This window comes from Coniosporium apollinis (genome assembly GCF_000281105.1).
Source record: "Coniosporium apollinis CBS 100218 chromosome Unknown supercont1.11, whole genome shotgun sequence".
NCBI classification, from domain to species: domain Eukaryota; kingdom Fungi; phylum Ascomycota; class Dothideomycetes; genus Coniosporium; species Coniosporium apollinis.
In genome coordinates this window covers 532651-544629 of record NW_006913273.1, presented here as the reverse complement: position 1 = coordinate 544629, position 11979 = coordinate 532651, and the positions used below count along the sequence as shown (strand labels likewise).

General features: G+C 55.3%; 6 protein-coding genes across 6 annotated transcripts; 3 read left to right on the top strand and 3 right to left on the bottom strand.

The window, feature by feature from the left end:
* Positions 1 to 517: 517 nt before the first annotated feature.
* On the bottom strand, positions 518 to 1375 carry W97_02939 (uncharacterized protein; the record flags this gene model as incomplete). Its single annotated transcript, XM_007780838.1, has 2 exons — positions 518 to 1256; positions 1320 to 1375. The coding sequence occupies 2 exons, from the start codon at positions 1373 to 1375 to the stop codon at positions 518 to 520; spliced, it is 795 nt and encodes a 264-aa protein (XP_007779028.1).
* Positions 1376 to 1845: 470 nt separating this feature from the next.
* On the top strand, positions 1846 to 3336 carry W97_02938 (uncharacterized protein; the record flags this gene model as incomplete). Its single annotated transcript, XM_007780837.1, has 4 exons — positions 1846 to 1939; positions 1991 to 2097; positions 2147 to 3131; positions 3197 to 3336. 4 exons carry the CDS (start codon positions 1846 to 1848, stop codon positions 3334 to 3336), a joined length of 1326 nt encoding a protein of 441 aa, XP_007779027.1.
* Positions 3337 to 4171: 835 nt separating this feature from the next.
* Positions 4172 to 5665, top strand: W97_02937 (uncharacterized protein; the record flags this gene model as incomplete). The annotated part of the gene is made up of 1 exon (XM_007780836.1): positions 4172 to 5665. One exon carries the CDS (start codon positions 4172 to 4174, stop codon positions 5663 to 5665), a length of 1494 nt encoding a protein of 497 aa, XP_007779026.1.
* Positions 5666 to 7332: 1667 nt separating this feature from the next.
* W97_02936 (uncharacterized protein) lies at positions 7333 to 7638 on the top strand (the record flags this gene model as incomplete). The annotated part of the gene is made up of 1 exon (XM_007780835.1): positions 7333 to 7638. The coding sequence occupies one exon, from the start codon at positions 7333 to 7335 to the stop codon at positions 7636 to 7638; it is 306 nt and encodes a 101-aa protein (XP_007779025.1).
* Positions 7639 to 7943: 305 nt separating this feature from the next.
* Positions 7944 to 9242, bottom strand: W97_02935 (uncharacterized protein; the record flags this gene model as incomplete). The annotated part of the gene is made up of 1 exon (XM_007780834.1): positions 7944 to 9242. One exon carries the CDS (start codon positions 9240 to 9242, stop codon positions 7944 to 7946), a length of 1299 nt encoding a protein of 432 aa, XP_007779024.1.
* Positions 9243 to 9925: 683 nt separating this feature from the next.
* Positions 9926 to 11701, bottom strand: W97_02934 (uncharacterized protein; the record flags this gene model as incomplete). The annotated part of the gene is made up of 5 exons (XM_007780833.1): positions 9926 to 10538; positions 10589 to 10808; positions 10856 to 11209; positions 11259 to 11363; positions 11416 to 11701. 5 exons carry the CDS (start codon positions 11699 to 11701, stop codon positions 9926 to 9928), a joined length of 1578 nt encoding a protein of 525 aa, XP_007779023.1.
* Positions 11702 to 11979: the final 278 nt, after the last annotated feature.

Genomic DNA, 11979 nt, shown 5'->3' with positions numbered 1-11979 from the left:
TTTCGCTCCTGGGAGACATCCGCAACAATGGCCGACACCGCCAGCTCCATTCTCGCCGCGCAAGAGGAAGACATCAAAAAGCTCGTCAGGGAAGTCGAAAAACTCGAGCGAATAAGCACGAGGCTGGAAGAGCAATGGGCTGCGCGCGAGGAGAGGGAAGCGTCCAACATGAAAGTCATCAGGGAGCTGCGACGAGACGTGGATGAGCTGCGGGCGGAGAACAGATGGCTGAGAGAAGAGCTGAGAACGGAGATCAAAAGGGCTCCAGAGTAATCACGCGTTCGCAATGCGTGTCATGCCTTAGAAGGTGGTGGTTTGGCTCGAGTAGCTTCGGTCTAGACGGGGGAGGCCTTGTTTAGTTCAAGATGAGTTTGGCGGCTGGTACTTTAGGAATCGACGGCCTCAAACTGTAGATGATTGAAAGCGCAGTCACAGCGGTTCGCGTTTCCTGCCCTATCGCCAATGGCGTGGCAAACTTCACTAGTGCGTGATAAGAACCATGAATTCTATAACCATATCATGTGAAAATAATCCCGCCATCAACCACAATCGTCTGCCCAGTCACATACTCACTATCCGGCCCCGCCAAGAACCCCACCACCTTACTCACATCCTCCGGCACGCTCGTCCTCCCCAACGCAATCAACTCCCCGCTATACTTCTTAATCGTATCCCCCTTCTTCGCGCCCGTCAGCTCTCCCAACTTCTCATCAATAAGGTCCCACATCGCCGTCCCGACAATCCCCGGCGCATACGCGTTAACCGTAATCTTGTGCCTTGCCATCTCCATCGCAAACGCCTGCGTCAGGCCCCGCACCGCCCACTTGCTGGCGCTGTAGTGCGAGAGCATCGGGAAGGGCTTGAAAGCCACAATGCTGGCGGCGCCGAGGATCTTGCCGCCAGACTCTTGCTTGATCATCTGTCGTGCGGCCGCGGAGTAGCAGTTGAAGACGCCGTAGACGTTTACTTCGAACATGCGGCGGAAGTCTTCTTCGGTCAGGTCGAGGAGCGGCTTTACTTGGGCGATGCCTGCGTTTGCGACCATGATGTTTAGGGGGCCGAGCTTGTCGACGGAGGTTTGGACCATCTTCTCGACCTCGGAGAGGTTGGAGACATCGGCGAGCACGGAGATGGCTTTGCGGCCTTTGGACTCGATTTCTTTGACGACGGAGTCCGCGTCGGATTGGTTTGAGGGGACGTCGTTTACGCAGATGTCGTAGCCGTCGTCGGCGAGGCGGAGGGCTATTGATTTTCCACTGTAAGGGGGAATCGTCAGCCGAGTTCCTGGTCTTGCCCTACGTGGAGGTTGGGCTACGTACATGCCTCGACCAGAGCCCGTCACGATGGCGGTCTTGCTTTTCTGCTCGGACGCCATAATGTGAGTAGAACTAGGGTATACTAGCGCAGAATTCAGGTTAAGAGCTTCTTCGGCGGCGTTGATACAGCGCTCAGGCAGCAGGTTGATATGCCTCGAGACTGCTGGAGGCCAGCCCCCGCCTTATGTAGGTTCCTCTCCCGACGGGAGCTCCCTCTCTTGCGAGGGGGCCATGTCGGTAGCTGGGGTAGCACTCGCGCCATTGATGCACCGAAGCCTGCAGCCGGACGTGCGGAGAGACGTGTGCCTTGCGGAGAAGGCCTCTTGCATTGCAGCAAGTTCAAGGTTGGGTTGATAACGGTTGCTTCCGCACTTGCAGTGTGGGGCAGTTGAAGTGTGGGGTCGACGCGCTTGAGATCTGCCGGAGCTTGGACGCGTTCAGGGACAACACCACAAATCTTTGGTGGTGAGAGCCCCACCAAGATATCGACACTCATACAAGCACCAGCGCCTGACTATACTTTTGGAATATGTCGAGACCCAATATGCCGACAGGATCACGGGGTCTCACGCTTACTGAAGAGTTGGAGAAGCTCGAGCAGTCCATAACATTGACTCTGCAGGGTATGGAGGCACCCAGGGATATATCCAGACAACCACTGACAGGGTTTGCAGAGATCGACCACAACTTCAGTCGAGCCCACCGCATAGTCACCACGAGTATCCTGCCTATTGTCGAAGAGTACGCGAAACACTCAGCAGCAGTGTGGGATGGTTCCAAGGTCAGAGCCCCGCCGACACCACATCTTACACTAGGCTGATATCCCCCAGTTCTGGAAGCAGTTCTTTGAAGCAAGCGCCAATGTCTCTCTCACCGGCTACGAGGAGGCTGATCCCGACGAGTCTGCCGCTCACGATGAAACCGCAACTACTGCAGAGCATGAGGAGGACGGCAGCTACACCAGCCCGCAAGCCGGCGCCGATGAGACCCTAACGCCAGCCAAACCCTCCGAATATGACGTCGGCGATGAAGAAGACGATACCGACCTCCTCTCCTCCCCCTCCGTCGCCCACGCCCACAGCACACCCCGCATGCCTTCGACCACGACCAAATCCAAGCACAGCGCCGCCCCACCAACCGCCACCTTCGCCGAATATCCCTCTCCCTACGAGGCCCTCAAGCGCGAGCTCCGCACCAGTGCCGCCGCCGACACCGCCTCCTCCCCACTCGCACCCTCCCCACCTACGCCCGCCAGACAATCCCAAGCCCCTCGAGAAGCAGAGGCAGCAACCCCCGCGCGCGGTGGCGGTGCCCTCCCAGATATGACCATGACCCCCGACGCGACCACCTCGCCCTTCGTCCCCGTCTCGACCGCGCGCCGCAACCCCGACCCGCTGCTGCACCGCATGCTCGACAAAACCTTCCGCATCGCCGCGACGCCGCACTCGACGCGGCAGACCCGGCGGCCTGGTTTCGTCCTCGGCTCAGCGGCGCGGCAAAAAGGGGTAGGACAGACGCCTGGCACGGTGAACCGCACGCGCCGCTGGACGCTCGACTCGTCGCCGGCGTCGTCGCCGGCAGTCGCGGCACCGCAGCTCAGGGCTGAGATCTTTGGGAGTCCGCTGAAGGGGCCTAGGACGCCGGGGGTGAGTGTGCAGACGCCGAGGTATAGGGGAAGGGATGATGGAGCGGGGGAGAGGAGTGTGGGGCCTGTGTGGGATAGTGAAAGTGATGGGGAAGAGGAGGAGGGCATGTTTAGTCCGCCGAAGACAATGCAGTTTCATGTCCCGCAGAGTCGGTTGTTGCAGACGCCTGGTGAGTTTCCGGCTCGGTTTGCGTGAAGGGCGTAGTCACGTGATAGAAGACTAATGAGACGACAGCACGGGAGGCAAGCAAACGTATCGTGCAGGACCTGTTGCTCACGGCCGGCGCAGGCGATACCACGGATGAGCTGCAGACGGGCGATGAAGACAGTCCGAGCGTGGTGCGGAGAAACGTTGAGCTCGATGATAGTTTCTAGGCTGTATGCACGCCATTGCTCATTCATTGGTGGTCCGTAGAGGAGGAACAAGGAGAGACTGCAGGATTGTTGGTGCCGGAGCTGGAGACCTGGTGCGGGAGTGTATGTAATAGTAGGCTCTTGTCGACTGTTCGCCTGATTAGAGCTGCGGTCCGAAAAATGCGGAGGTACCTAGCTATGAAGCAGTGACAGGCATTAGACGGATCCCACCTTCAAAACTCTGATTTGGGTAACTTGGACATGAGCTACTAACATGTGCTACTAGGGAAGCTGCATCGAAGAGAGCGGGCGACTGTGAGGGATGACTGTCAAGCCTACGAAAACAGTGAAGTACCTCCAGGAAATTTTTAGCTGAGCCTGATGAGCAGCTACTACTATAGAGCATACCTAGAGGGATAGATACAATTGTGCGAGAGAACTTGCTTCCAGGGTTGTTTTCTGCCCAGATGCCTGTCATCGTTCTACGATAGTCCTTGTTTTGCTTGTGTATCGCTTGCGCAATTGTGAAAAAGATACCGCTGGACCACTCTCAGCACCCTACCCGTCTAGACTTCTCGAGCTGCTAAGACTTCAGAACTCCTGATATGGATAGTCAAGCCTCGATCTAGGAGCGTCGCCATCAGGCTTCTCCATCTGATAGGCGTTTAGCCTGTGGGCGGTGGTGGAGGCTGTGCCCTACGAGTACACCTTACCGAATACCATCCATGCTGAAGCCAACAGCAAGGCTGAGCCTCAGCCGCAGCGACATCAATAAGTATTCTACAACGCCATCCTCCATTCTTTCTTGCTGCTTTGCTATCTTGCGTGCTAGTATATCCCTCAGTCATCCGCTCTCATGGACCCATTGAGCGTGACTGCCTCAATTGTCGGGCTTCTCGCGGCAGCTGGTAAGGTTGGAGAGACTCTTACTCCAGTCATATCCAACTTCAAGAATGCGCCACGAGCTATCGAATCAGTGGCCGCTGAGGTTCAGGACTTCCGGACTGTTCTTTCTTCGCTGCAGCAATTCTTGCTCAACCTGAGTTCAGCCTCGCCCCGCAGAGCGGCATTGATACAACTCGATCAAGTCATTGTCACGCTGACGGACTCTGTGCTTACCTTCTCTGAGCTTGAGGCTGTTGTTGTACCGTTGCAGGCTCCTCCGGGGTCTGAGCTCCTAATTAAAAGTCGATTCAAATGGGTTACACAGGAATGCATCGCTCGGGGACTTTTAGAGAAACTGCAAAGGAATAAGTCCTCGCTCTCGCTGATGTTGATTATTCTTCAGTGGTTTGTCATGCCCCTTCTTGAGGTTGGAAATTATCTGCTCAGCCGTACTGATGACGCTAGTCAATCAAACCTCGATGCTGCCGATGCTCAGTCGGCGCTCGAGACTCATATCGCCACGCTTCTAGATGGTAACCAAGCCCTGTCGCAAACACTAGACGGTCTAAGAGATGCATTCGACGCGCGTAGTATGATCACTAGACGGATAGATGACCAGAGCATCGATGGAGCAGACGACGACAGCAGAACCATCACCTCAGCAACGCGACAAGCGAATCGATCCAGCGAGACCATTCTGCAAGCGTCAACCCTGCGCTTCGCATTCGAAGATGACCTGGATGCATCTCGAGTCTACAGACAAGCCAAGCGGGACGCATGTGATTGTTCTTTTACCAGTTCCATTGTGAGAACAGATGCTTGGTCCATCTTCTCCGGCCTCAGTCTGGCTGATCTCTCCGTTATCTCCGTCATTGCTCTGCCGTTGTGTTCTCTTGATATAACAAACGCTCGGCACTACACTTTCGGAAGTCTCCAGGCTGCTGACCCTCTCGCACAGTCTGTTCCGCCAGACGGGATCTGGACAACCCCGCCGACGCTGCTCGACCTGAATGGAAGCCATGGAGTAAACAACGAGGCAACAACTCAAGGTGCCGAACCAGAGTCCAACAGTCCTGCATGGAAAAAACCCACTACCAATGGAGAGATGGAGACAAATCCGCTCAGCGGCCCTCAAATTGGGCCATATGAGGACGACAAAGCTGAACAACGGCCGGAGACAAAGGCAGAGAAGGAGCAATGCGGAGACCAGCAGGACGATGAGCAAGATAGTGATTCTGGTGCTGATTATGACGGCGTCTTCTATCCCTGTAAAGGTTGTGGTCAGGTACGATTAAAGTCCTTCTTCTCCCCCTTTCCCCTAGGGCCTTCGGACATCTATGCTCGTAACCCACACTGTGGCTGGAAAGGCACGGACTGGAGAGCCCCCGAGATCATCACATCTATGTCTACCACTGCCAGCACTATCAGTGTGATATTGTGTGGGAGAAGACGAAAGCACAGCTAGCTTTTAGCCAAATACCCTATCCTGTGCTCTGCATTAGTATCCATTGGGTGGCCAAGGTTCGGGCGAAATATACATGGCGACGTTTGAACAGCAAAAGTACTGCCCACCATGCTGCCACACACTTTCGTCCGACCCTTGGACGCTAAAGTGGATGTGAAACATGCGTTCTGGTGCCCGCATTTTCATGGCAACGATGTATAAACATGACACTAACGTGCACTGCAGATTCTTCTGGAAAGGAAAGCCTTTGAACTCGGTTGGTTATCTCTCATGCTAGATTTCTTACTATCGACACAACTAATAGCTTCTGTCACATCGCAGCTGAGAATAGATGGCATATGGATTGTTTCCGATGTTACACCTGCGACACACTTCTCGATCCCGACTCGAACCTCTTGATGCTCGGCAATGCATCGCTTATTTGCAACGACTGCGCCTATGACTGCAGCGCGTGCGGCAATAAGATAGAGGACCTAGCGATCATGATAGGCGATCAAGCGTTCTGCGAGGCGTGCTTCAAATGCCGCAATTGCAAACGAAAGATCGAGAATCTAAGATACACCCGGACGTCGAAGGGAATATTTGCATGCCTTGCCATGAATCGCGCATGGCACGTCGCCGGAAGAAGACTAGAGTGAAAGCGAAAGCTTCTAGTGGACAGCCACCTGTCGCCCTTGACAAGCCAACATCCGCTCTACCGCCGTCTGCAACCTTGTCAGGACCCGCAGGGGACGCATTAGGAGAACCCAAGCTCTCTCACGATGACCTTTACGGTGAGGCGGGGTGGCTGGAGTTTCAACTCCGCCTCATATTGAGTATAAGTGTAATCGTCCTAGGTGTGTTTACCAATCATGTCTACAGCTCGGCTTGCTTTGAATCTTGTCTTACGTAAGTTAGCTTCCAAAAGCGGCAATGCTGCTGCTCCCGTAGATGGTCTTCGCCGTTTCACCTCTCTGGATGTCGACAATAATCAGCAAACGGACCTCGTCGCGCTGGTGGAGGAATTTTTGCAAAAAATGCGAGCCTCAGATGAATTTGGCAGCGCTGTCGATGACGTGGATTGAGCTTGGTCGGAGCACAGATAGGCTGGGGCAACGTCTCGGTACAGGAGAATAGAAGTGTGGTCCTGTTTAAGCAGATGTGCTGCCGTCTGTGCGTTCGTGCAGCTCACACAAGCACTCGCAAACCCTTCTGTTCTGCTGAAAAAGATGGCGAGCGAACGCTGTGGGGGCTTTCGCAACAGCGAGCCGTTGGAGGATCGGAAGGTACAGCTTCCGGTGTTGAACGGAGAATCGCCATTACCGACTGCGGACGACGTGACGAGTGATCGTGGGACGTCGTGGTGAGAAATGGAACTCACGATCTGAGCATCTAGAAGGGCCTCTGAGAAGGGAAGAAACGTGTCGCAAGGCGTTAAGACAGGTCAATAAACCGCCTCTGGAGCCCTCATCAGCACCATGAACAAACAATCGAAGAACTCACTTGAGGAACAGCGATAGATCTTGCAGCTTCCACAAACCTCTGCGTTGTCCACAGAAGAGATCCAACTCATCCACGCACGATCCTGCTCGTTACTTATACAATTCCCCTGCATCTAAACAACCAGGTCAGCTCCCTAAAGCCGCTACTCCAAACCTTTTCCATTTTCCCTGCCAGTCCAGCACACGATGAACAACTTCCTCCCCTTCAACACCGACAACCTGCCCAACCGCTACATCGGCATCCAAATCCACCGCTACAACAACATCCTTGTGGACCGCATCACCGCCCTAGAGGCCGAGTGCGCGATGTTAAGGCAGCGGCTAAGAGACTCCCAGGACCAAGGGGCTGAGTTGCGCGTGTGGATTGCGCAGCTGCTTGAGCTGCCGGTCATAGAGGTCATAGAACAGTCGGAGGAGAGCGGGACGGAGAGCGATGTGGAGGTTGATGAGGGGTCTAATGATAGCTTTACTACGGCTGAATCGGAGGGCTGACTGTGGGTGAGGCGAATGTTGAGGGGCAAGTGCAGGGGTGATAAAGCCATGGAAGGGCATGGATGTTTAGTGAGAGCTTTGAACTGAGAGAACATTTCCGCGTGCCACCTACGCCTCTTGCCTACGTGACGCCATGGAGTGAGGAAACACTGTTCGAGCTGAATAAGATGCGGATATCATACTGTTGCCATGTCCCATGCCACGCCCCAAGGTTCCGCCCGAGTATCCAACGCCCCGCAGAACACCTAGCACGTCCGGCACCCCTACCATGAACACCTGAGACGGAAGAAGTCAAGTAACCCCTTTCAGTGACCAGCCACACCCTGACCGTGCCCCTGATTCCACTCGCTCCCCTCATCGCTCCCAATCTCACTCCAGCTACTCGGCGTCATGACGCCAGCGCTGACCTCGCTGAAGCCACCTTCCGAAAAGCCAGCCTCACTACGACCATCCTGATCCGCACCGGACACCGAACCAGCGAGAGAGCCATTGACGGACGCTAGCACAGCAACGTCATCCGCGTTGCTGCCAGTAAGCGACGCGGCAGTTGAGAAGCCGTCCTCCGTCGGGGTAAGCGTGCCTGTGCTATGAATCTCCTCAGCAGCCACGGGTCCAGTAGCGGTAGAGTGGAAGGAGGCGTAAGATGCATCAAGCGGCTCAGAAATAGCAGGCACGGACGAAATCTGCGACATCTCAGGCTGGCGCTGGACCTGCGGCAGCTCTGGGACCGAGATCGCCGGATCGGGCTCAGAAGTATCGACGAGCTGGCTCCATACAGCCACTTCCACACCCGCCAGCGTCTCTGTGCTCTCACGTGAGACCCTAGCCGTGTCTGCCTCTGCATGGGGAGCTTCGTCCCGGCCGATGTCGATCAACTCCTGGTCGAACAGGAGCTGGACGTCGTCGTCCGCGAAGGGGTTGCCGAACGCTGCACCGGCGGCAAGTCCACGAGCGCCTGCACCGCGACGACGAAGGCGCTGAGCAGCTTCACTTGCCTCGAGAGCGGTGGCGATCTCAGCGGCCTCCTTTCTCTGCTGCTCTTCCATATCGGCCAGCGATGCGGCTATCGCGGCCTTGAGATCTTCGTCTTCGCCCTCATCTAGGCCGCAAGACTGGTGAAGTCTGCCATCGCTCCCAACCAGCTCATCGAAGCTTCTGCTGGCGTTGCTGCGCTGCGTGGTCGTTCTTCCTAGCTCCTCCTCTGCCTCCCTCCCTACCCTTTCTAGCTCGTCGAGATCGACAGCGACGCCCTCCTCCTGTGCTCTCCTGATCAGCTCCCTCCGGTTTCGCCTCACGATCTCCTCGCGTCGTCTCCGTCGGTGCTCCTCGGACTGACGCTGTGACTGGTTGTTGCTGCGCTCAGGTTGTAGCTCATCGCCGAGGCTGTATAGCGCGATGGCGATCTTCCGACGCGATTGGTCGACCCATTGCCGGACTTGGGGGTTCTCGTAGAAGGCGATGCCCGCGGCGACGAGGACGGAGGCGGCGATTATGAGGCCTGGAGTGAGTAGAGAGTAAGTATTGGTTGGAGACGGGGTAGGGTCTTTGCTGCAGCCTCGAAATGGGCTGCGGCATGAGGAGAAGTAGGACGAGCTCCGACACATCGTAGAAGTTGGAAGCGGGTGGGTTAGGCTGAAGCTCTTCCGTGGTAAGATGGATGATGTCTCGTACCTTTTGCTAGAGGGGCGGGCATTATGATAGGTGTTTAGGCAGAAGTTTAGGAGTATGTGACAGGTGTCCTAGGAGAGGAGGAGAAGAGGCCACGACAGTCGGAGGAGTAGGTAGATAGAGAAGGCTCGCTACTAAGGACACGAATGGGTTACGCGGTCATTCGTGTAAGGACAACCGCTTCGCCACAGCACCGCCACGCGGGGTATCCGTACCTAACTCCTGCGGTTTAAGCGATTACGAAGTCACGTGGGCGTGTGTAGTTCTCCAGCAGTTTGACGCGTTTTGATCTTCGTCATCTTAGAGGCCCTAAGATATTTACTACGTAGAGGTCTACCACAAGCATGTATTGACGTTCTTGTAGCAACACATTTGCAACACTGGAAAGTCTCCAAGCTTTGTGGGTACCTAGGTAGAGTGGGCAGCAATATCGGATTGACGGGCTGGTAATTTGGCACGCGGTAAACATTCTTTTGAGGAGCATTGCAATACAGAGTGCGAGAACAGCCCACACGCAGTTCTCCGCACATGCACGCAGCGTAGAATAACTCCAAATCTATGCTCTGCGCAGACAAACCCGAACACGCCTCAAAACGCCAATTAGCCCGTAGGTCCAAGATCATGCCGGATGATCATGTCTTCCCTCCCTCATCTTCATAACATGCTGGTGCCTGATACACCACAACGACACCAAGATCCCTAGCACACTCGACGCGCACGTAACCCAATAAGCCGCAGCATAACACCTCAGGCCCTCCGGACAATCTCTCTCCCCACCCGGCAGCACCGTCGAATGATGATCATAAATGCGTCCATAGCACAGATTAAACACATTCCCACTGATCACTGGCGCCAGCGTCATAAAGCCCCAATTCAAACTCAAGCCCTGCACGCCAAACGCATCCGCCACCAGCGCGGGGTACACCCCGAACAGCGCGCCGTACGCGAAGCCCGTCAGGCTCGAGACTGCCCACAAGTGATTGGGGTTCTCGATCTTGATGGCGCAGAGCTGGGCGGCGGTGAAGACGGAGGCGGAGGCTGCGAGGCACCAGAAGCGCGACATGTGGAGGCGCTTGACGAGGACGTCGGAGCCGACGCCCGAGGCGAGACGGCCGAGGAAAGACATGAAGGAGATGATGGAGACGTGGAGGAGTTGGCGCTTGAGGATGAAGGATTTCGAGACGCTGTCGTCGTAGTGGGTCCAAAGGGCTTGTGCGTCGTTGCCGATGTTGCTGAGGCGAGGTCAATCTTGGTCACGCACGAGGGATGGAGGAGAGCTTACTTGATCGTCATCAGGCCGACGCCGGTTAGTAGACCAAGCATGAGGAACAGTTGCCAGAACTCCACTCGCGGCAGGAGTGCCAGTCCGGTAACACCTGGCTTCTGTGAGCGACGAGCTTCATGGTTGCCGGTATCCCCTTCAGAGCTGACATCCCCCGGTCCAGACATGAGCGAAGATGACTCGTCTGGATCCCCTTCAGACGTGTCAACTGCCCCGTGATCTGTGGAGTACAATTGGCAGCTGACTCAAGGGCGGATGGAATGTGACGAGGCGAAGAGAAAAGTGTCTTACCTGGCTCTGGCTGCGTACTTTCATTGCTATATGTGCTCTGTCCGGATTTGGTCCGATGCAGCTGATTCGAGTCACGCCGTGAAAGAGATGGTCGCCGGTCCTCGCTGGTAGATAAAGCGGAATACTGCGTCGTAGGGGGTAATATCCGGATGAAGATCAATGGTATAAATGCCAGACAGAAGCTGCCAAGGGACAAGAGGAGGAGGTATCCAGAGATGTTGTCGGGGAATACGAAGCCTGAGAGGGTAGTGAAGAAGAATGCGCTCAGACCAAAAGCGGACAGCGGGAAGGCGGTTGCTGTTCCACGATGATGTGGCCAGTTGAGCGCGGCTGAGGTGGTCAGTATAATCACAACGGTAAGAACTGTGGCCGTACGTACAGATCTTCAAGCTCGCAGAGAAAGCCGCACAGCTACCTGCACCTGTAAGGAAGGACAGGAAACACAGCAGTGGTATATTCATAGATCCGGCTCCATCATCGTACGCTGTACTTCGTCAGCATGAAGCATCCACAAAGCGCCCACATAATGCCATTACCTTTCCTGATAGGGAAATATCCTGCACCAAGCGCAATGGCCCCTAGGAGGATTGCAGGTCTCGGTCCTCTTTTGTCAATTAGAAGACCTGCTGGTATGCCTGATGCGTACATCCCTACATTGCCCGCAACGCCTATCAGATTGCTCTGAGTAGCAGACAGCTGCATTCGTTCCGCGAATTGAGGTGCCCATGCTGAGTATGCGTAGTTCGTCCCGCAGGCAAGCGATATGAAGGTCACCGCTATCGACGTTATTATCCGCGCCGTTCGATGCGTCCGGTCCGACATGTTGGCGAGTGCAGCTGAGCCGGGGAGGCTTTCGTTATGGAGGCTCTATATCTCTATCATGGGCCTTGTGATATTCCTAAGCGTAGGCTCGCCGGTGCTGCTCGTTATTTTATAGATGGCGTCGCGGTACAGTCGCAGGGTAAGGTCAGTTGCAATGCGAGAGCAAAGTAGAACGACTGCGCTGGTGTAAGCTGAAGCAACACTTGGTGTCACTGGTAAACGTGGGGGACAATCGTCGACGGAGTGTTGTAGTAAACAATTTGGTCGTTGAGATCACC